The sequence below is a fragment of the Ambystoma mexicanum genome, chromosome 3q (assembly GCF_040938575.1).
Source record: "Ambystoma mexicanum isolate Mex_15411 chromosome 3q, UKY_AmexF1_1, whole genome shotgun sequence".
NCBI lineage: Eukaryota > Metazoa > Chordata > Amphibia > Caudata > Ambystomatidae > Ambystoma > Ambystoma mexicanum.
In genome coordinates, this window is record NC_090926.1 from 967,640,033 (window position 1) to 967,656,065 (window position 16,033).

At 47.1% G+C, this 16,033-nt stretch overlaps 1 protein-coding gene across 7 annotated transcripts in view; it reads right to left on the reverse strand.

Annotated features, from left to right (window-relative positions):
* The window catches only part of SDK2 (sidekick cell adhesion molecule 2), a 1,531,827-nt gene that overhangs the window by 90,420 nt on the left and 1,425,374 nt on the right, over nucleotides 1–16,033 (reverse strand). For 4 of the 7 annotated variants that reach the window (XM_069655117.1, XM_069655115.1, XM_069655111.1 and 1 more), the window contains 2 exons: nucleotides 13,548–13,673; nucleotides 10,852–11,016 (listed from right to left, as the gene is read on the reverse strand). In XM_069655117.1, the coding sequence (XP_069511218.1) occupies nucleotides 10,852–11,016; nucleotides 13,548–13,673 (291 nt within the window). Of the gene's footprint in view, nucleotides 1–10,851; nucleotides 11,065–13,547; nucleotides 13,674–16,033 lie in introns of all 7 variants that reach the window. The other 3 variants (XM_069655112.1, XM_069655110.1, XM_069655113.1) reach the window with 1 other exon arrangement.

Sequence of the window (16,033 nt, forward strand, 5' to 3'; positions counted from 1 at the left end):
CTTCTGTCCAATCAGGCTGCTGCCTCTTCTACAGGACTGGTTCTGCAACCTCATACAGATCAGCCCTTCTGTCCAATCAGGCTGCTGCCTCTTCTACAGGACTGGTTCTGCAACCTCATACAGATCAGCCCTTCTGTCCAATCAGGCCATGCTTCTTCCACTGCAGGGCTGGAGCCACAATAACAGGCAGATCAGCCCTTCTGTCCAACCAGATTGCACTTCTTCCACTGCACGGGTGGGGCCTCAACCTCAGGCAGATCAGCCCTTCTGTCCAACAAGGCTGTGATTCTTCCATGACAGTAGGGGTCCCATTGATAAAGCGCTGTTGATTGTGGATGCATTACACTTCGTTTTTCATTCTTATGTGGCTCTACGTGAGCACAAGATAAATGACTGTATGCATTGCTAGTTGTGACAAAGTCACCTACCTAATTCTCAGGTTGGCTGATAGGCCTCTCAAGGGGAGCAGATGGTACCAGAAACCAGATGATGATGGGCCCAGTGGCAGTGTGGGGTGGATCCCTGGCAAACCCCATCATGCCATCCAGAGGTGCCGCTCGGAGGAATGGGGGGCTGTAGCCCCAGGTCTTTTGGTTGTAGCCCCGGATAGAAGCTCAGGGGCTGTAACCAAAAGGCTAGCTAGCCCTGAGTCCTGACAGTCCCAACATTAGCGTAGCCCCAGATCTTTTCCGGACCTAGCAGCACCCCTGCATAGCCACCTGAAGGAGCCAGCAAATCATCATAAAGAACTTGTGCTATAGCGGTATTCCTCAGCCCTCAGTGGAGCATGAAACACCTCCAACATCCGTAGTAACACCATAATCACACGAGGATTTAGCTTGGAGGAGAAAGTCTTAGTAGCGTTTCTGAAATGCAAAAGTCGAGAGCAGGAGAAACCACTGGCTTGTGATTGGTTATTTATTACACGCTTAATACCCAGAGACTTTTAAGCGCAGACCTGGGGATCGAACCTGTGTTGCTCTGCGTCATCTTGCTTCCAAGGCGAGCACGTTGCCCCCTGAGTTATCCTCTTGAGACTAGAAGGCTAGGTCTTGTTATATATACAGACCTGGTATTTAGAGGGAGGTGTCTGTGGCGAGAAGGAGGTTGTCCCTGGAAGCTGCCGGAGTTGCCACATAAAGCTGTAGGAGCACACCTCTATACACGAATGTGCTGACAAATTGAAAACAAAGATGGCAGCCTGGTATCTTGATACTACAGCCTGTGCGGGGAATCCCCTCCCCCCCATTAACGTATGATCTTTCCCCTTTTGTAATGGCTTGGAAGGTGAATAACGATGATCTGGAGGGTTGACCAGAGCAATGCCAGAGGTCAAGATCAATTCAAAACCTTCCAGCCATTACCTCTTTTGTTTTGCTTTAGCCACCCCGAGTGGGACGGGTGTGCCCAGACGTGGGTCCTGTGCTTGCTGGGCCTAGAGATCCAATCTACTCCTCACTGATGACACACAATAAAGCCGAAACATGTCTGGGGATGCTTGTGGTCTCATGCAGAAGAGACGTGACCAAGCAGTGTGAGCCGGTTAGCCCCTTTTGGGGTGGCACAAGCCTTATTTGTATATGGTTTTCTCCTTTTGTAATGGCTTGGCAGGCGACAAACGATGGTCTGGAGCGTTGCCCAGAGCAATTTTTCAGGAAAAGGAGAAGGAGGAGAGAGCTGTGTAGAGAGCAGATGTGACAAGAGGCTGGAGGAGAGAGTCAGAAGGTTAGAATGAAAAGAAAACTGATGGTTTAAAGAGAGGAGTGTTGGAGATTATGGAAAGGGAGGTGAATACAACGAGAGGAGGTGAAGGTTAACGACAGGGAGGAGAAGGTGATTCAGCATGGAGGAGAGCAGAATAGGAATACAACGAATATGAACAGGAGTCTGGAAGGAGGTATTGGAAGAAATAAGGAGAAGGGGAACTTTAGGTGGGGAAAGTGAAATCAGGAAGTGGAAGGAGGTGGTTGGAGACTACAAACAGTGCAACATCAGGAGGAGGGTGGGAGCAAGAAAGGGAGACATTGAGAAAGGAGATGAGCATCAAAGAGTAGTTTGGGTAGGAAAGGAGGCTAGCCATGTCCTACACAAGGTGATCACAAAATGAGTGTTGGAATACACACGAATTTAGGCATTGAAATGATGCAGTTGAAAACCACTAATTATGGAGGAGGAAGTAGAGGACTTTAGGACCCCAGGTGTGAGCATGTGATGATGCATTGAGGAGGGAGGAGGGGAGAGGCTGGTTGGTGAGGGCTAGGGCCAGGACTCAATGTTAAGGAGGGGTGAGAAGCCTAATGGAGAGCCCATGGAAATCACTAGTTAAGCTCTACCTGGCACCACCCCCTGGGACTCCCGTGGGAAAAGGGTCCTAGCCCAAAGCCCTGCACTACCAGATGACAGCTTTCCACCATACACAAGCTGCTAAAGCCAACCTCACAGGCAAGAACATTGAGAGAGCACGCCTAGCCCAAAATCAGTGCATCAGGGAAGACCCCATGACGTATCCAAAGGCAGGAAGAGACATACGGCTACCACAGTTTATTGACTTTAGTGTTTTAATTGGGGCTACCCTTGTGTTCTTACGGCAAGAGACTTTTTGTTGCTACACTTTGCATTTGAGTTTGTGATATGACAAGCACTAACGTTTACCTATGGAACCTTTGGGAGCCTGGGTTGGGAAAGGAAATGATACGTTGCTTGCATCTTCTTCTAATTTCAGAGAGATTTAATTCACCCACTACCACACGACCCAAGGGGAGAAAGAGGAAGAAGGGAGCAATCACGAGTCATGAGCTCCAAATCTTAAGAGTATTTTTTGTTTCTCTTTATGGCACTTTATGTTCTTGAGTTTGACAAAAGATAGTTCAGTCATAGATTAGCTTGTAACCTCTTCTTGATTTCCGCCACTTTGTGACATATGCTGTCAGAGTGGGATCAAAAAGACCAGGAGAAAGTTGTCCAGCTCGCTCAACCCTACCTTTTAAGGTGGCACAATTGATCAGGACCCTTAAATTTCACTTTACTAAAAGGACTGAGGATCTGAACCGACCTCTGTCCCCACTTGGGGCCTTCTCCAATCTTAAGGTTCATCAAGGGCCAGCAATCCCATCTTGCTACATTTCAAGTGCTAAGGAGGATCTAAACAGTGAACTGATGTCCATAAATGACTAATCTGCAGCTGGCTTCCCTTTGTGGAAACCCAAAAGATTTTGCGCAAGCCTGACAGGATAAGGAACATTGGAATGTCTGAGAAGGCGGTTGGAAGACTTGAGGAACCAGAACACTCTGAGGAAGCTACATTTTTGGGGCAGTCAGAACCAGTTCCAATTCAAAGCACCAGACACAATCTTCTGGACCAACCCCCTTCCAACCTACTTAGTCCAAAGCCACTGGTTAGACACAGATTGGGTCTCAGAAGAAGCTGTCTGAGCCAGCTCATTGGAGGATCAAAAACCTACCCAGATGAAGTGCCACAAGCAGAAGTGGTCTTCCCCTCAAGATCTGAGGGAGACCTAAAAGTCGAAGTTGGCATGAAGAAGACAGCTTCCATTGGAACAGACCAAGCAGCATTGGTGCAACTGAAGGGTTTACTGGAAATGCTGGTTACAGGATATTTGTTGCATTGTACCAAGCAACACCATTCCCAGCAACAGCCCCCCTACAAGAATTTGGCACTGGAGCTGATTCAAACAAGCTTCTCTGATTTGTTTAAGGAATAGCTCACGGGGCCTAGTTTGTCAAGATATCTTGGCCCCATTTCATTGCTTCACTGCTTAAAGGTGAACTCCTGACAGTGTTTCAAATTCTAATTGCCAGTAGGCAAGCTCAATACAAAAACGTACGAGATACAATTTTGGAAGGTTTGGGTTTTGAAAAGGAATACCACTGCCGCCAACTGAGGGAGATCTGACTGTGGTAGCAAGAGGCACCATGGAAGATGGTTTATCAAATTGAATTCACCCTGGAGAAGTGGCTTGGTAATTTGATGTTGGGGGAGGTAAAGACCCATCTAGTCTTCAAACAGTTCCACAACTCCCTGCCAAACCTTCTAAAACACTGCATTAGGCAACTACATCAACCCTCGCTGGCTGGAGACAGTAATCAAGTTGGTCAAATGATTTCCGCGAGACTAGCAGTTTATATCAGTTTCAGCCAGCACCAATCCACAGAGGTCTACTGTAATGCCACCAAGGTGGGAAAGATCAGCGAAAGTAGAAGATCTAAGAACTGGATTAGATAGCCCTGCCAGAGAAGGGCCTCATCCTAGCTCTCTGCTTCAAAACCTAGAATGCCTGAAGGTAAAAAGTGTAACCCACGGATAGGACACAAACTGGCCATCAAACGCTACACCTATGGGACGTTGGGACATATGGTAAGTGCTTGCTCCAAGGGTTCATAGGCAGAATCGATGGACAACGGTTACGGTGTTCCCAGGGAGATTGTTCCAAGGACATACAACTGGTGGGGGGACCCAGAAGCTTTGAAAACTGAGGACCTCTGGATGAGAAATACATGCTGACCAAGGAGAGGTAGGGCGGTGTTGTTACTTCTATATAAAGCTGGAATGGCACTTTCTGCTGGCCCTCCTAGATTCTGGAAGCAAAGAAATCAAGGTCCATTCACACCTGGTCTTTCCAAATCGGCTATTTCACACCCTGCGAGTTCCAGTGACTTGGGTGCATGGTGACAGGGATCGCGACCTGAAAGCAAATGGTAGTTTGATACTGAAGACCAGTCTTTCTGGGCGGTAGTGATGCTTTTGTTCCTGATTGATGCTGTCCTGGGGGCACGGTTCTCGTGGACTTTGACACCTTGTTCCAAAAGCACAGGAAGAGGAAGGTGGTTGGCCTGGGGGGTCAGAGAAAGGAAGCGGCAAACAACTCCCCAAACCACTCATGGGTCTGCTTTAGGTGGGGCTTGACAGTATGATGAGGTCCCCTGCTTGAGGGTGGATGATGGGATTAGCAAGTGGTCTGGCGGCTGCCAAAAGCCAGATGATGCTGGGCCCATGGAAGGATCCCCCAGGTACTCCCATCATGTGCCCTGAGTGGGGAATGGGACTGTCACCCGGGGCAGTTACGTGGCGTTGCGCTACAGCGGTTTCGGTCTGCCACGGCCCTCGATGGTGCATGGCATGCCCCAGAACCCCCGTAATAACACTCGTGCCACCAGACACTTAGCCTCAATAGGAAGGTTTTAGCAGTTAATCTGAGATGCGAAAGCTGCAAGCAGGAGCAGCCTCGCCCCAACGCACGCCATGTTGCACACAATATTAGGCCTGTGGGAACATGCCAGAGTTGCTGTGGAGAGCTACACAAGCATGCATCTTCGCCGAAAAAGGTAAAAACCAAGATGGCGACCCAGTAAACTGGCGAACGCACGTGACAGGCCGCTGGGTTGCAAAAGCCATCCCCAGTGGCAAGTCCATCCATAGCGTTCACCTGGCCCAAAGTTTGATTGCGGTACCCGAGGGCGGGAAGAGCCCAGAGAGACGCTTAGCTATTGGACTTTATATGTGTGGTTCTATAGCAAGAGATGTTTTATTTCTGAAATTTGCATTTGCGTAGCAGTGTAGAAAGTACTGTGACAAAAACGGACCTATGAAATCACCAAGAGGGCGCCAGGCCCGGACATGGAAAGACCTGACGACCGCTTGCATCTTATTCCAATTTCAGAGACATTTAGCCACCACCCCAGGACCCAGGGGGTGGAGGGGACAACGGGAAAGGAAGGAGTATACGTCACTGGATCCAGGAATAATATGTGTTGTGTTAAAAGCTCCCCCTATTGTTGGTTTGAATGAAAGATAGTTTACTTATAGCCCTGCTCCCGTCCTCCTCCCTGATTCCTTGATCACTTTGTGACAGAGTGCACTGGAGCAGGCCTGCCTATCATTTTTGTTGCAGTTGCACAACCCACCGAGCTCTCTTACTGCTTGATATACTCGCAGCAACAGCTGGACGAGCCTCGTGTGCTCTAACGTGTCAGATCCCCACTGGAGGGCAAACTGACACATGTGCACCTGTCTGCCCCTGGAGCCATGCAAATATGGGTCTGTAGACAAGGATATACAAAAAGGGGCCTTCCTGCTGCTGGTTCATGTCATAAATATTTATAGAATGGGATGCATATCATTAAGAAACGGACCACGCGATCCCTTCTTAACCATCCCAGATCCTGATGCCAATCGAGCCAACAAAACGTCCCCGGATACGTCTACGTGGGAAAGAGTTTGTGTACAAAGACGTTTTTTATTTATGAATATTAACTTCCTTGTTTTTCAAACACAAACAAGAAAGTGTAACTTCCCAAATACCAAGACTGCACACACATATGCACAGTTAAAATTAAAAATAGTGCAATAGTGTCAAACAAAATGACATACAAAAAAGACATGCACATGCAAAAAACGGAACATATGAAAGATTAATAAAAACCACAGACAACGAACTATTTGCAGCAATTGTTCACATTCATTCAGGCAGACTATATAGCATGGTTTGCACTCACTCCTCATCCAGTAAGTGTTGGGTAGCCAGAAGCCCATGCAGGCAGAGTAATCGCTAAGCTCTCTGAAGGTCCATAGCCGATGCCTAATACAGGCTATTGCCGTGCAGCACTAACTTCAGCGCCTACAGGCTATTGCCGTGCACCACTAACTTCAGCGCCTACAGGCTATTGCCGTGCAGCACTAACTTCAGCGTCTACAGGCTATTGCCATGCAGCACTAACTTCAGCGCCTACAGGCTATTGTCGTGCAGCACTAACTTCAACGCCTACAGGCTATTGCCGTGCAGCACTAACTTCAGCGAAAGCAGCAAAGAGCGTTTGGAAGTGGAGGATCTGGCCACTCCTGGCAGAGGGACGGGCAGCGTTATTTAGAAATGACTACATTTGCACAAGGGCTGGCCCTTCCGAAAAGCCATCTGGGCTGGTGAGAACTCAGTCAATCAACTGGGTCAGCATTAGCGCCTATATGACCTAAAGATTATGCACAGATATCTGCAGCAGGCTCTCAACCCACAGAGCTATCGCAACGGCAGCTAGCAGACTGGGCATGTTTTAGTCGCGTTTCACGGCGAGTAATGCAGTATGTTAGCAAGAGAATGATAATTAAACTAGCATTGAAGGTATTAGATAAAGACCAGGGCCACGCGTATTGCCAATGCATGCCTACACCTGCGTGTTGGCGCTGTGGCAGAGCAGGCGGCAGGGTCTATCACCGCGTTGTCACTGTGCATGCGGCTGGTCCCCACGCACTGCGTGTAGTCCCATACTGCAGTCATGCTTTTGGAGGCCCCACATGTCCTCGCTTCTCTCAGTGGTCAGGGTGCGCATTACCATTAGGGAATTGGGTCAGGATAGTACAGAGAGTTGCTCGACGTTTATGCTCGTGGGATAGATGGCTCATCGATGCATAAGAGTGGAATGCATCCGTTGTCAATATCCAGTCAAAATCAAACAGAGACCTTTTAGTTTTCAGGAGATTGTTAATTAAGGTCTCCAGACCCGAAGCAATTCTGGGCAAGATTTCTTCACAGCTTGTCCTACGGAGGCCCAGGTCGATACTGGAGTTCATAGTATCACCCAGCGTCTGATATAGAGAGTCAGGTATGGGAGCTACAAGTCTGGCAAATAGTGACAGTTGACGCCAATTCCCCCGGGCCCTTAGTGAAACGGCCTGAGTTTGTACCTAATAGCTGCCAATGGTGCTGAATTCGAAACGCCAAGGATCTTCCTCCACAGCCTGCACTCAATTCTATCTAATAATGTGGCTATTGTTTCATTTTGTAGCTATAGACCATACGTTGTTTTGGGGACAATTTTCCCTTCAAAGAACATAATAGCGGGCTTGAGTGAGAATCTGCCAAACTTGCGATCACCTTTCATCATCTGGCACAGTAACTGTACTGCCTTATGCATCAGAATATCAATACCCGGTTTTAGACCTTTATGAGACCAAAAATAGAACCCCAAATATACAACACCAGGGCTATTCTTGGCTATCGTCCCTTCAATATTCCACAGTGTCAATATTCCACAGTGTGTGTTTGCTCTTCTTCCATGACCTTGTAAATGCCAAGATTTTTGTTTTTTTTAGGATTGATAATAAGGCCATTGTCTTTGGCATATCCAGCAAAGGCATTTAACTAATTCTGCAAACCGACCCTACCTTGATCAAAGATCAATAAATCATCGGCATAGGCCAATCATGCTATTTTTCACTGCCTAACCTTAGGAGAAATCAGGCCTTCCGCGGCCAGACAGTCCGCAACATCAGACATGTATTGATTGAAAAGGCATGGGGCCAACACACAGCCCTGTCTGGCCCCCGGTATGAACACATTCTTTTACGGATGTCCCCTTTCTGACTCAGTCGTACCTGTGTTCCACAATTTTTGTATACCTCGTTAACTAGCCTCAGCAGTCCACCTGGCATTCCCCATGCAGCCAATTTGGCCCATAGTCTACTCCGGTTTACGCAATCATATGCGGCCGATAGGTCGTCCGAAGCCATATGGGTGCAGCCTTTAGGCATCCACCAGGAGGCTTCCTGAATACACGTAACCGCAAGGCCACTGAAGTTGGTGGAATGGCCCTTCGTGACGCTCTCACTGCATCCTGTTGCCACCCACTGGGAACTACAGCCACTGGCGGTTAGCCCCAGTGGTTGTGAGCAGGAGGGCAATTTGATGCAAGAATGATTCAGTCCGCAACTGAGGAAAATGAAAGACCTACATTTCGACATGTTGGTGAGGAGCTTCCATGCCTTATATTTGTTTACTGCACACCGGGACTCTGCACAAGACAATAACCTGCTTGTGAGGTTGGCACATGCGAAGAGAAGAGGTGGGTAGATACCCGAGCAAGAGTCCTGAATAAAGGGAGGAGCCTGGAAATATGGGACACTAAACCCCTAATCGTGACTGCTCATCTCCTTATCCCATCAATGAAACTCAACATAGCAGCTATTCAGGACAGGGACGCCTCTGAGGTCCAGTTTGTACTATCCTACAGAGAGCAATAGCGTCTGTATGAGCGGTGCTGTAAATAAGTGGTAGGAAAATTGCCACACCATGGAAGCAACTCACCATATGGCTCTGCAAGCTTGAGGCTAACCTCACCCCTAAAACCTGCCCGTTTCCTGCTTATGGGATCCAGGGGTCAGCTCTATCAAGCGACACCTTGGATACCTTTGACCGATCATTGGTTGGACCTCCTCTGCCAGCAGCAAAGGCCTGTCCAGCAATGCAGTGCTGATCCGTGCTGCAGTCTATCGCCACCGGCATCAGAATTTCCCAGAACCTACTCTCCTGCAAGATCCTCAGGTACAGGGTAACTGGTGGGCATGAGTGCAAGATCCTCAGGTACAGGGTAACTGGTGGGCATGAGCACCATCTGCGTCTCTAGGGGTCCAGGCTGCACCCGGTGCTGCAGAGACACACGCACACCTCTATGATTGGAGCAAATCACTGGCCATCATGCATGAGAGCTGCTAATGCCACTGGACAGGCTACCATGGCTACAAGGCCACCGCCGCCACAGGGCCACAACTGTGGTAAAGAGCGGAACAGCACAAATTCAAATCCACTTAACATGACTTACATCCTAATGCCATCATTATATTATCCGGACAAGATATTCACAATTAAGTATGGGAAGTGAGGATGTGTTGCAGAAAACTACAACGAAATGACAGCCGAATAATGGCTGCCAGGAACCATACGAAATGGTTACTCTATCCAATTCAACAAAATGCCAAAAGAAATACCCCCCACAATGCGATGTATAATAGTAAAGCACCGCTGCCTACTATAGGCCACGGTGTGCCACTGCTACATGAAGGGCCATAGAGGAAGTATTCCTGCGATGCAGAGGGCCAGGAGAATACACTGTGCATACTATATCACTCCCCAGGAGGGCAGGGTGCCACACGCCATATAAGAATACCAACGGTCAGGTTGGCCCTGCACTGTCGCGGGAGGATAGCTTAGGGGCAACATGCTCACCTTGGAAGCAAGATGACACGGAACAACACAGGTTTGATTCCTGGGTCCGTGCTTAGAAACCTCGGTGTATTAAGCGTGTTATCAATAACCTATCATAATATATATATATATATATATATATATATATATATATATATATATATATATATATATATATATATTACTGCCCTCATCAGGAAACGGCACCATTGTGTGAGGGTAGGAGAATGCAGGACACCAATATCAGAAGCACTTGGCGTGGGTGGTAGGTTGCCTTTGGCCCATGGGCTTATGCTCAACTGGCTTCCGCATGACCACGGACATAGAGCGCAATACTTGTCTTCATAAGATTGAATGGCTTCAGCTGTTTTCCGAGCTCTAATCAAGTGCTAATTGCCAGCCATCTCACTAGTTTTGAATGTAGAGTATTCCGTTGGCTTTTTGATTAGGTCAGCACTAAGTATCTTTACCATATCATCACAGAATGTGGATAAGGGTGGCTGTCAATTTTAGCCTTGATGCCTGAGATGATATCAGTCAAGTGCCCATAACAATGGGCAGGGCGTATAACAACTGGGATCTAGCCATTGAGGAAGTAATGTAGTACCATTATAGAGGAAGTAATGCAATACCATTGCAGCATAGCACAAAAGGAGAGCAGGACATTCTACTTAAGAAACACAAAGATACAGAACGGCGAAACATTGTTAAGTTGGAGCAAAGGGCCGATATCAATCACTATCAGCCCTCGGGCGCTCCATTGTCTTCGGTAAACTGTCAACATTCCAATGTCCTAAACATGCAATAAATATGTCTGAAGGCAATTCATAGTTCAGTTCCCCACGCCCTGGTTCCATACCTGATACTGACTGCGACGGAGAGCTGGGCGTCCCGTAACCATAGTCGTTCACAGCAATGACGCGGAAGTCGTAGCTCACGCCCTGCTTCAAGATGTCCATGCTGAAGGTGTACGATGTCACTTCCTTTGGAATATCTTTGATGAGGATATCCCACAATCCCTCATCTGAAAGAGGAAATGCATCTGTCCTTTGAGTTCTTAGGATATAATGCGCTACAGAAATACAAAATCCATGTTTTATTGGTGAGGCGAGACAGCGTGCCGTTCATTTGGTGAAATAAAGGATTCTGCATGTTTTGCTAGAATAATCCCGCCTCCTCTTCATTACTGAAGAGTGGACAGCATCACTGATCAGCCAAGCCCACAAGCATCATTCCGACTCGCTGGCTCGTGCATCCTCGAACAACACCCAAAATACCATGACGCCATGCTGTGCAGTCCCTTTCATTGTGGTTGTGGGGAATAGAAAGTTGGGTGAGTAGGAGGGGAACATATTTATCCTGTGTGATGGAAAATGTTCACATGAGCAGGATGGGAAGTCTTAATCCGGATATGGTAAGACTTAATATGGGTAGGAAGCGTGTGGTGGCTAGATAGAAATCTAAGCCTTACAAAAGGTAGGAGGGAATCATTTATTGTGAGTGTGGTTCGAAGTTTGATGGTGGTTCAGATAGAAAGTCCTATATTGCGTAGGAAGGAAGGCATCTCGTTACAGAAGACATGATCCTTTGCTATAGGTAGGATTGTAAAACGTACATATGGGGCCTCATTACGACCCAGGCGGTAAGTTACCGCCTGGGTCGTACCTTTACCACCATGGCGTAAACTACGTTTACGCCATGGTGGTTGGCGGACTTACCGCCCAATTCCAAGGTGAGTAGGGCGGTAAGTCCCCATTAACCCATTTACCCTTCCCCATTCCCATTTTTGCCCCATAGGGCATAATGGGAGTGGGGAAGGCGTTAATTACGCCACCGTAAATTACGGTGGCGTAATTAACAACAAGGTCCCTTAGCGCCATGGATTTTAACACCTGCTAAAAGCAGGTGTTAAAACCTCCATGGCGCTAAGGGACCTCGAAATCAGGCGGTAAGGGTCGGCGCTGTTTACGCCGCCGTAAACCCCTTACCGCCTGGGTCCTAATGAGGCCCATGGTCGAATGGCGAGGATGTACATGGATGAAAGAACTTACATTATGGAGGATGCAAAGTCCTGCTTTGGGAAGGGACATCCTTATGTTGGATAACATGGGAAGTCACACAGTGATTGGAGTAGCACGGCTCGTGCAGTACGGAAAGCACTGTCTTATGTTGGGTATAATGAAGAGTCTGAAGTTGGACATGGTGGAAGTGATGTACTGGGTATGATGTGGATCATAAGTGCAGTAGTTGGAAATTCGTAGCAGTCAGGCCGAAAGCTGTACATTAAAAGCTTTGGAAACAGCCAGGGTGTAGGGTCCAGGAGGGAATCTTACTGGGGTTCATTTGGAAAGCTTTGCTTTGGGGAAGATAAGGACCTTGTGTACAAGTGGCTTTGAAAAGCTCCTTAGTTGTGTGATAGAAGCTCTGACTGAGACGTGTTGTCCCAGATTCTGCACTGGGCACAACCTTGACTTCACCACTGAATAACTTAATTTGTCTTGGGGAGAACTGAAAGTGTACTTTCGAGCATCCTTCTGTGCACTGGAGAAGGGATATGTGCATTTTACAGTCACACTTATTGAATTCTGGTCATAATCTTTTGAAGTGCAGAATGTATTGTGGTGTGTGTCTGTGTGTGGGTGTGTGTGTCTGTGTGTATATATTATTGGAGATCCGTGTTTCCATTAAATATGTTCTGACTGCATCATTGAGAAAATCAGAATTTTATTTAAAACACCTGCATGTATTCTGGCGACAAATGTTTATGGTTAAAACCTCAGCATTGAGGACATAGTTGTGTCTCTGGAGAAGATCTGTGTGTTCCTTAGTGACTCTGTGAGTGTGCACCATGCATGCATGTCTTGTAGCCTGGAGACCCTCCCACTGGACTCTGAGAAGCCCGGAATATGAGTGTGCACCATGCATGCGTGTCTTGTAGCCCAGAGACCCTCCCACTGGACTCTGAGAAGCACGGAATGTGAGCGTGCACCATGCATGCGTGTCTTGTAGACCGGAGACTCTCCCACTGGACTCTGAGAAGCACGGAATGTGAGCGTGCACCATGCATGCGTGTCTTGTAGACCGGAGACTCTCCCACTGGACTCTGAGAAGCATGGAATGTGAGTGTGCACCATGCATGCGTGTCTTCTAGACCGGAGACTCTCCCACTGGACTCTGAGAAGCATGGAATGTGAGTGTGCACCATGCATGCGTGTCTTCTAGACCGGAGACTCTCCCACTGGACTCTGAGAAGCACGGAATGTGAGTGTGCACCATGCATGCGTGTCTTGTAGACCGGAGACCCTCCCACTGGACTCTGAGAAGCACGGAATGTGAGCGTGCACCATGCATGCGTGTCTTGTAGACGGGAGACTCTCCCACTGGACTCTGAGAAGCATGGAATGTGAGTGTGCACCATGCATGCGTGTCTTGTAGACCTCCCACTGGACTCTGAGAAGCACGGAATGTGAGCGTGCACCATGCATGCGTGTCTTCTAGACCGGAGACTCTCCCACTGGACTCTGAGAAGCACGGAATGCATAAAGCAGCACCTACCTGATGGCCGTGCCTCAATGACATATCGAGTAATTGGGCCTTTGCCCGGATCTCCACTTGACCATTGGATGGCGATAGCGGCCCCGTACTTGGACACGAAGGGCACACCAGGTGAACCAGGGGCACCTAATTCAAGGAGATTAAAGACAACCCTGTTACAAAAAGTCAGAACCCAGAAAAGAAAGCTACCATAGCAGAGACAACCCAGAATTCAACAATTCCCTGCCACGCCCAATGGTCCCATTATGGAGGCAGAGTGCAATATGTGAAAGTGATCAATATTCCAACAGAGCGCAGCCTTCAAACGGCCAGTAGGGCCTGTACAGAAGCAGTCCCATGACACAATCAGCATTTCCGGATAGCCCCCCACAAACCACCCCGCCTCTCCATTACAGCAGCTTGATGCGGGTGCAGTAGCGCAGTGCTGCTGGAATTATTCATGGGTGCGGCTGCTGCTTTTGAGAACATTCTGGTGTTAGGATATCACTCACTTTTACGAATTCAGCCTATTTGCTTTGTTTTTCTGCAACTCAATAGAAGGCAAGGCTTTGTTTTGCCTCCTCTTCCACTTTCTTCTGTAACAATGTAAATTCAGCCCAACCCTGCACTTGTCAGTAGCCTACTGAGGCGGAGGTAGGCCTCGAGTTAGACAGCACTTGGCTGGTAAAACACCTGCGTTTTCTTTTTCAAGCAGCACACCTGCACATGACAAGCCTGCCGTTTTATAAAACCGTCCCAGCCCCAGGGCTGCTCTCCTCATTCCTGCTGTGCACCTCTGGAAGAGGCGAGCAACCCTGTCTTCCGGTACCTATGTCAGTTTCACATGCTTGCTAGCCCGGATGCGGGGAACAGCATCGTACACATTCAGAAAGAGATCCGGAGACATTTCTTATGAAAGAACAATGTTTTATTTATTCAATATATAAAGATTGAATCACATATCAATAAACAACATACCTAGAGAACAGACAGCAATGATGAATGGACCAGACGTAATTACAAACAGTCCACACATACTCCTTCAGTAAATGACCATGATGCTCTGTCCGGAATGGTTTCTTTTTAACCGTATTAATGCTTGGCTGGTTACAGTGCTGTCATCATTTATCGGAAGATCTACATTGCCAAATGAAAGAAGGGCCAGTGATAAGGTCGGCAATTTGTGCCTCTGAGTAAGTCGTGGTATCAGACTCTGCCATCCCGTAAAAGACCAGAAAAGGAGTGAGTCACCAACTGAACACCCAAAAACAACAATTGAAAAGTAAATGGAAAAGGCACTAAAAAGTCCCTGCACAGTCACGGGCTGTGTAGCAGAACTAACAGAAACAGGTGCTCCTACTCGCCCCGATGCGGGGAACAAAACCTTAGATATTCAGAAAGAGATCCAATTATTCAATAAATGCAAATTGAATCAAATATAAATAAACCACATCCATAGAGAACAGGCAGCAATGATGAATGGACAGGACATCATTAAAACAGCCCAAAAAGACAATAACAGGACAACCATCCAAAATTGACCCACTCCACAATCACAAATCATCCAAAAGCCCACAACCAAACATCCCAACTATCAGAAAACAAATTAGAGGGAGATGATGTATTTTTGCTTCATTTTTAGGAAATTGTTTTTGTTCATGAAAAACCAATACTAGAGTGCAGACAGTTATTTATTTCTATAATTTCATGTGTATTTAGAAGTTATTCCCTGGTGAAGAAGTTACAAATTATTGATACACTTTGAAACCGGTTGGGTGTTGTTGAAGATCGCTCTATTGGTCAGAAGATGGAAATATGAGAAGTTGAAGCCATCTTTTTTAGATCCGGCCATTCTAGCTTGTAAATTAATTTTCTGTTTTCATATATTGTTCTCTGATAGTCGGGATGTTTGGTTGTGGGCTTTTGAATGATGTGTGTTTGTGCTGTGTGTGTCCATTTCGGATGGCTGTCCTGTTTTCTTTTTGGACGGTGTTTAATGATGTTCTGTCCATCCATCATTGCTGTCTGTTGTCTGTGTATGTTGTTTATTTATATGTGATTCAATTTTTGTATATTCAGTAATTAAAAAAAATGTTATTTCATAAACAATTTCTCTGGATCTCTTACTGAATATATAAGACTGTGCTTTCTCAGAAGCACAGAGTCTGGTTGTCCATGAAATAACCAAATAATAAAATGAAAGGAGAAATTACCGAATATATTTGATCGAAAAACAATAAATACTTTTTGCTTTTTGCACTTTATTTAACTAATACCCTTACCCCACCCCCCACATATTACAAAAATCTGCATCAAATACGATCAAAAAGACAGAGTCATTTCTAGCATGTTTTTTTTGCATTCAGTCATTTCTATGGACACTCAGAGTCTACCATCCTGCAGTGTTCACAAGACGCCAGCCATGGGTCAGGTGTGGCTCAGGGCAGGGATGTCATTTAGGGGTCGCCAGGGGTCGCAACTGCGACCTCTGAGGTCTCCCTTGCACC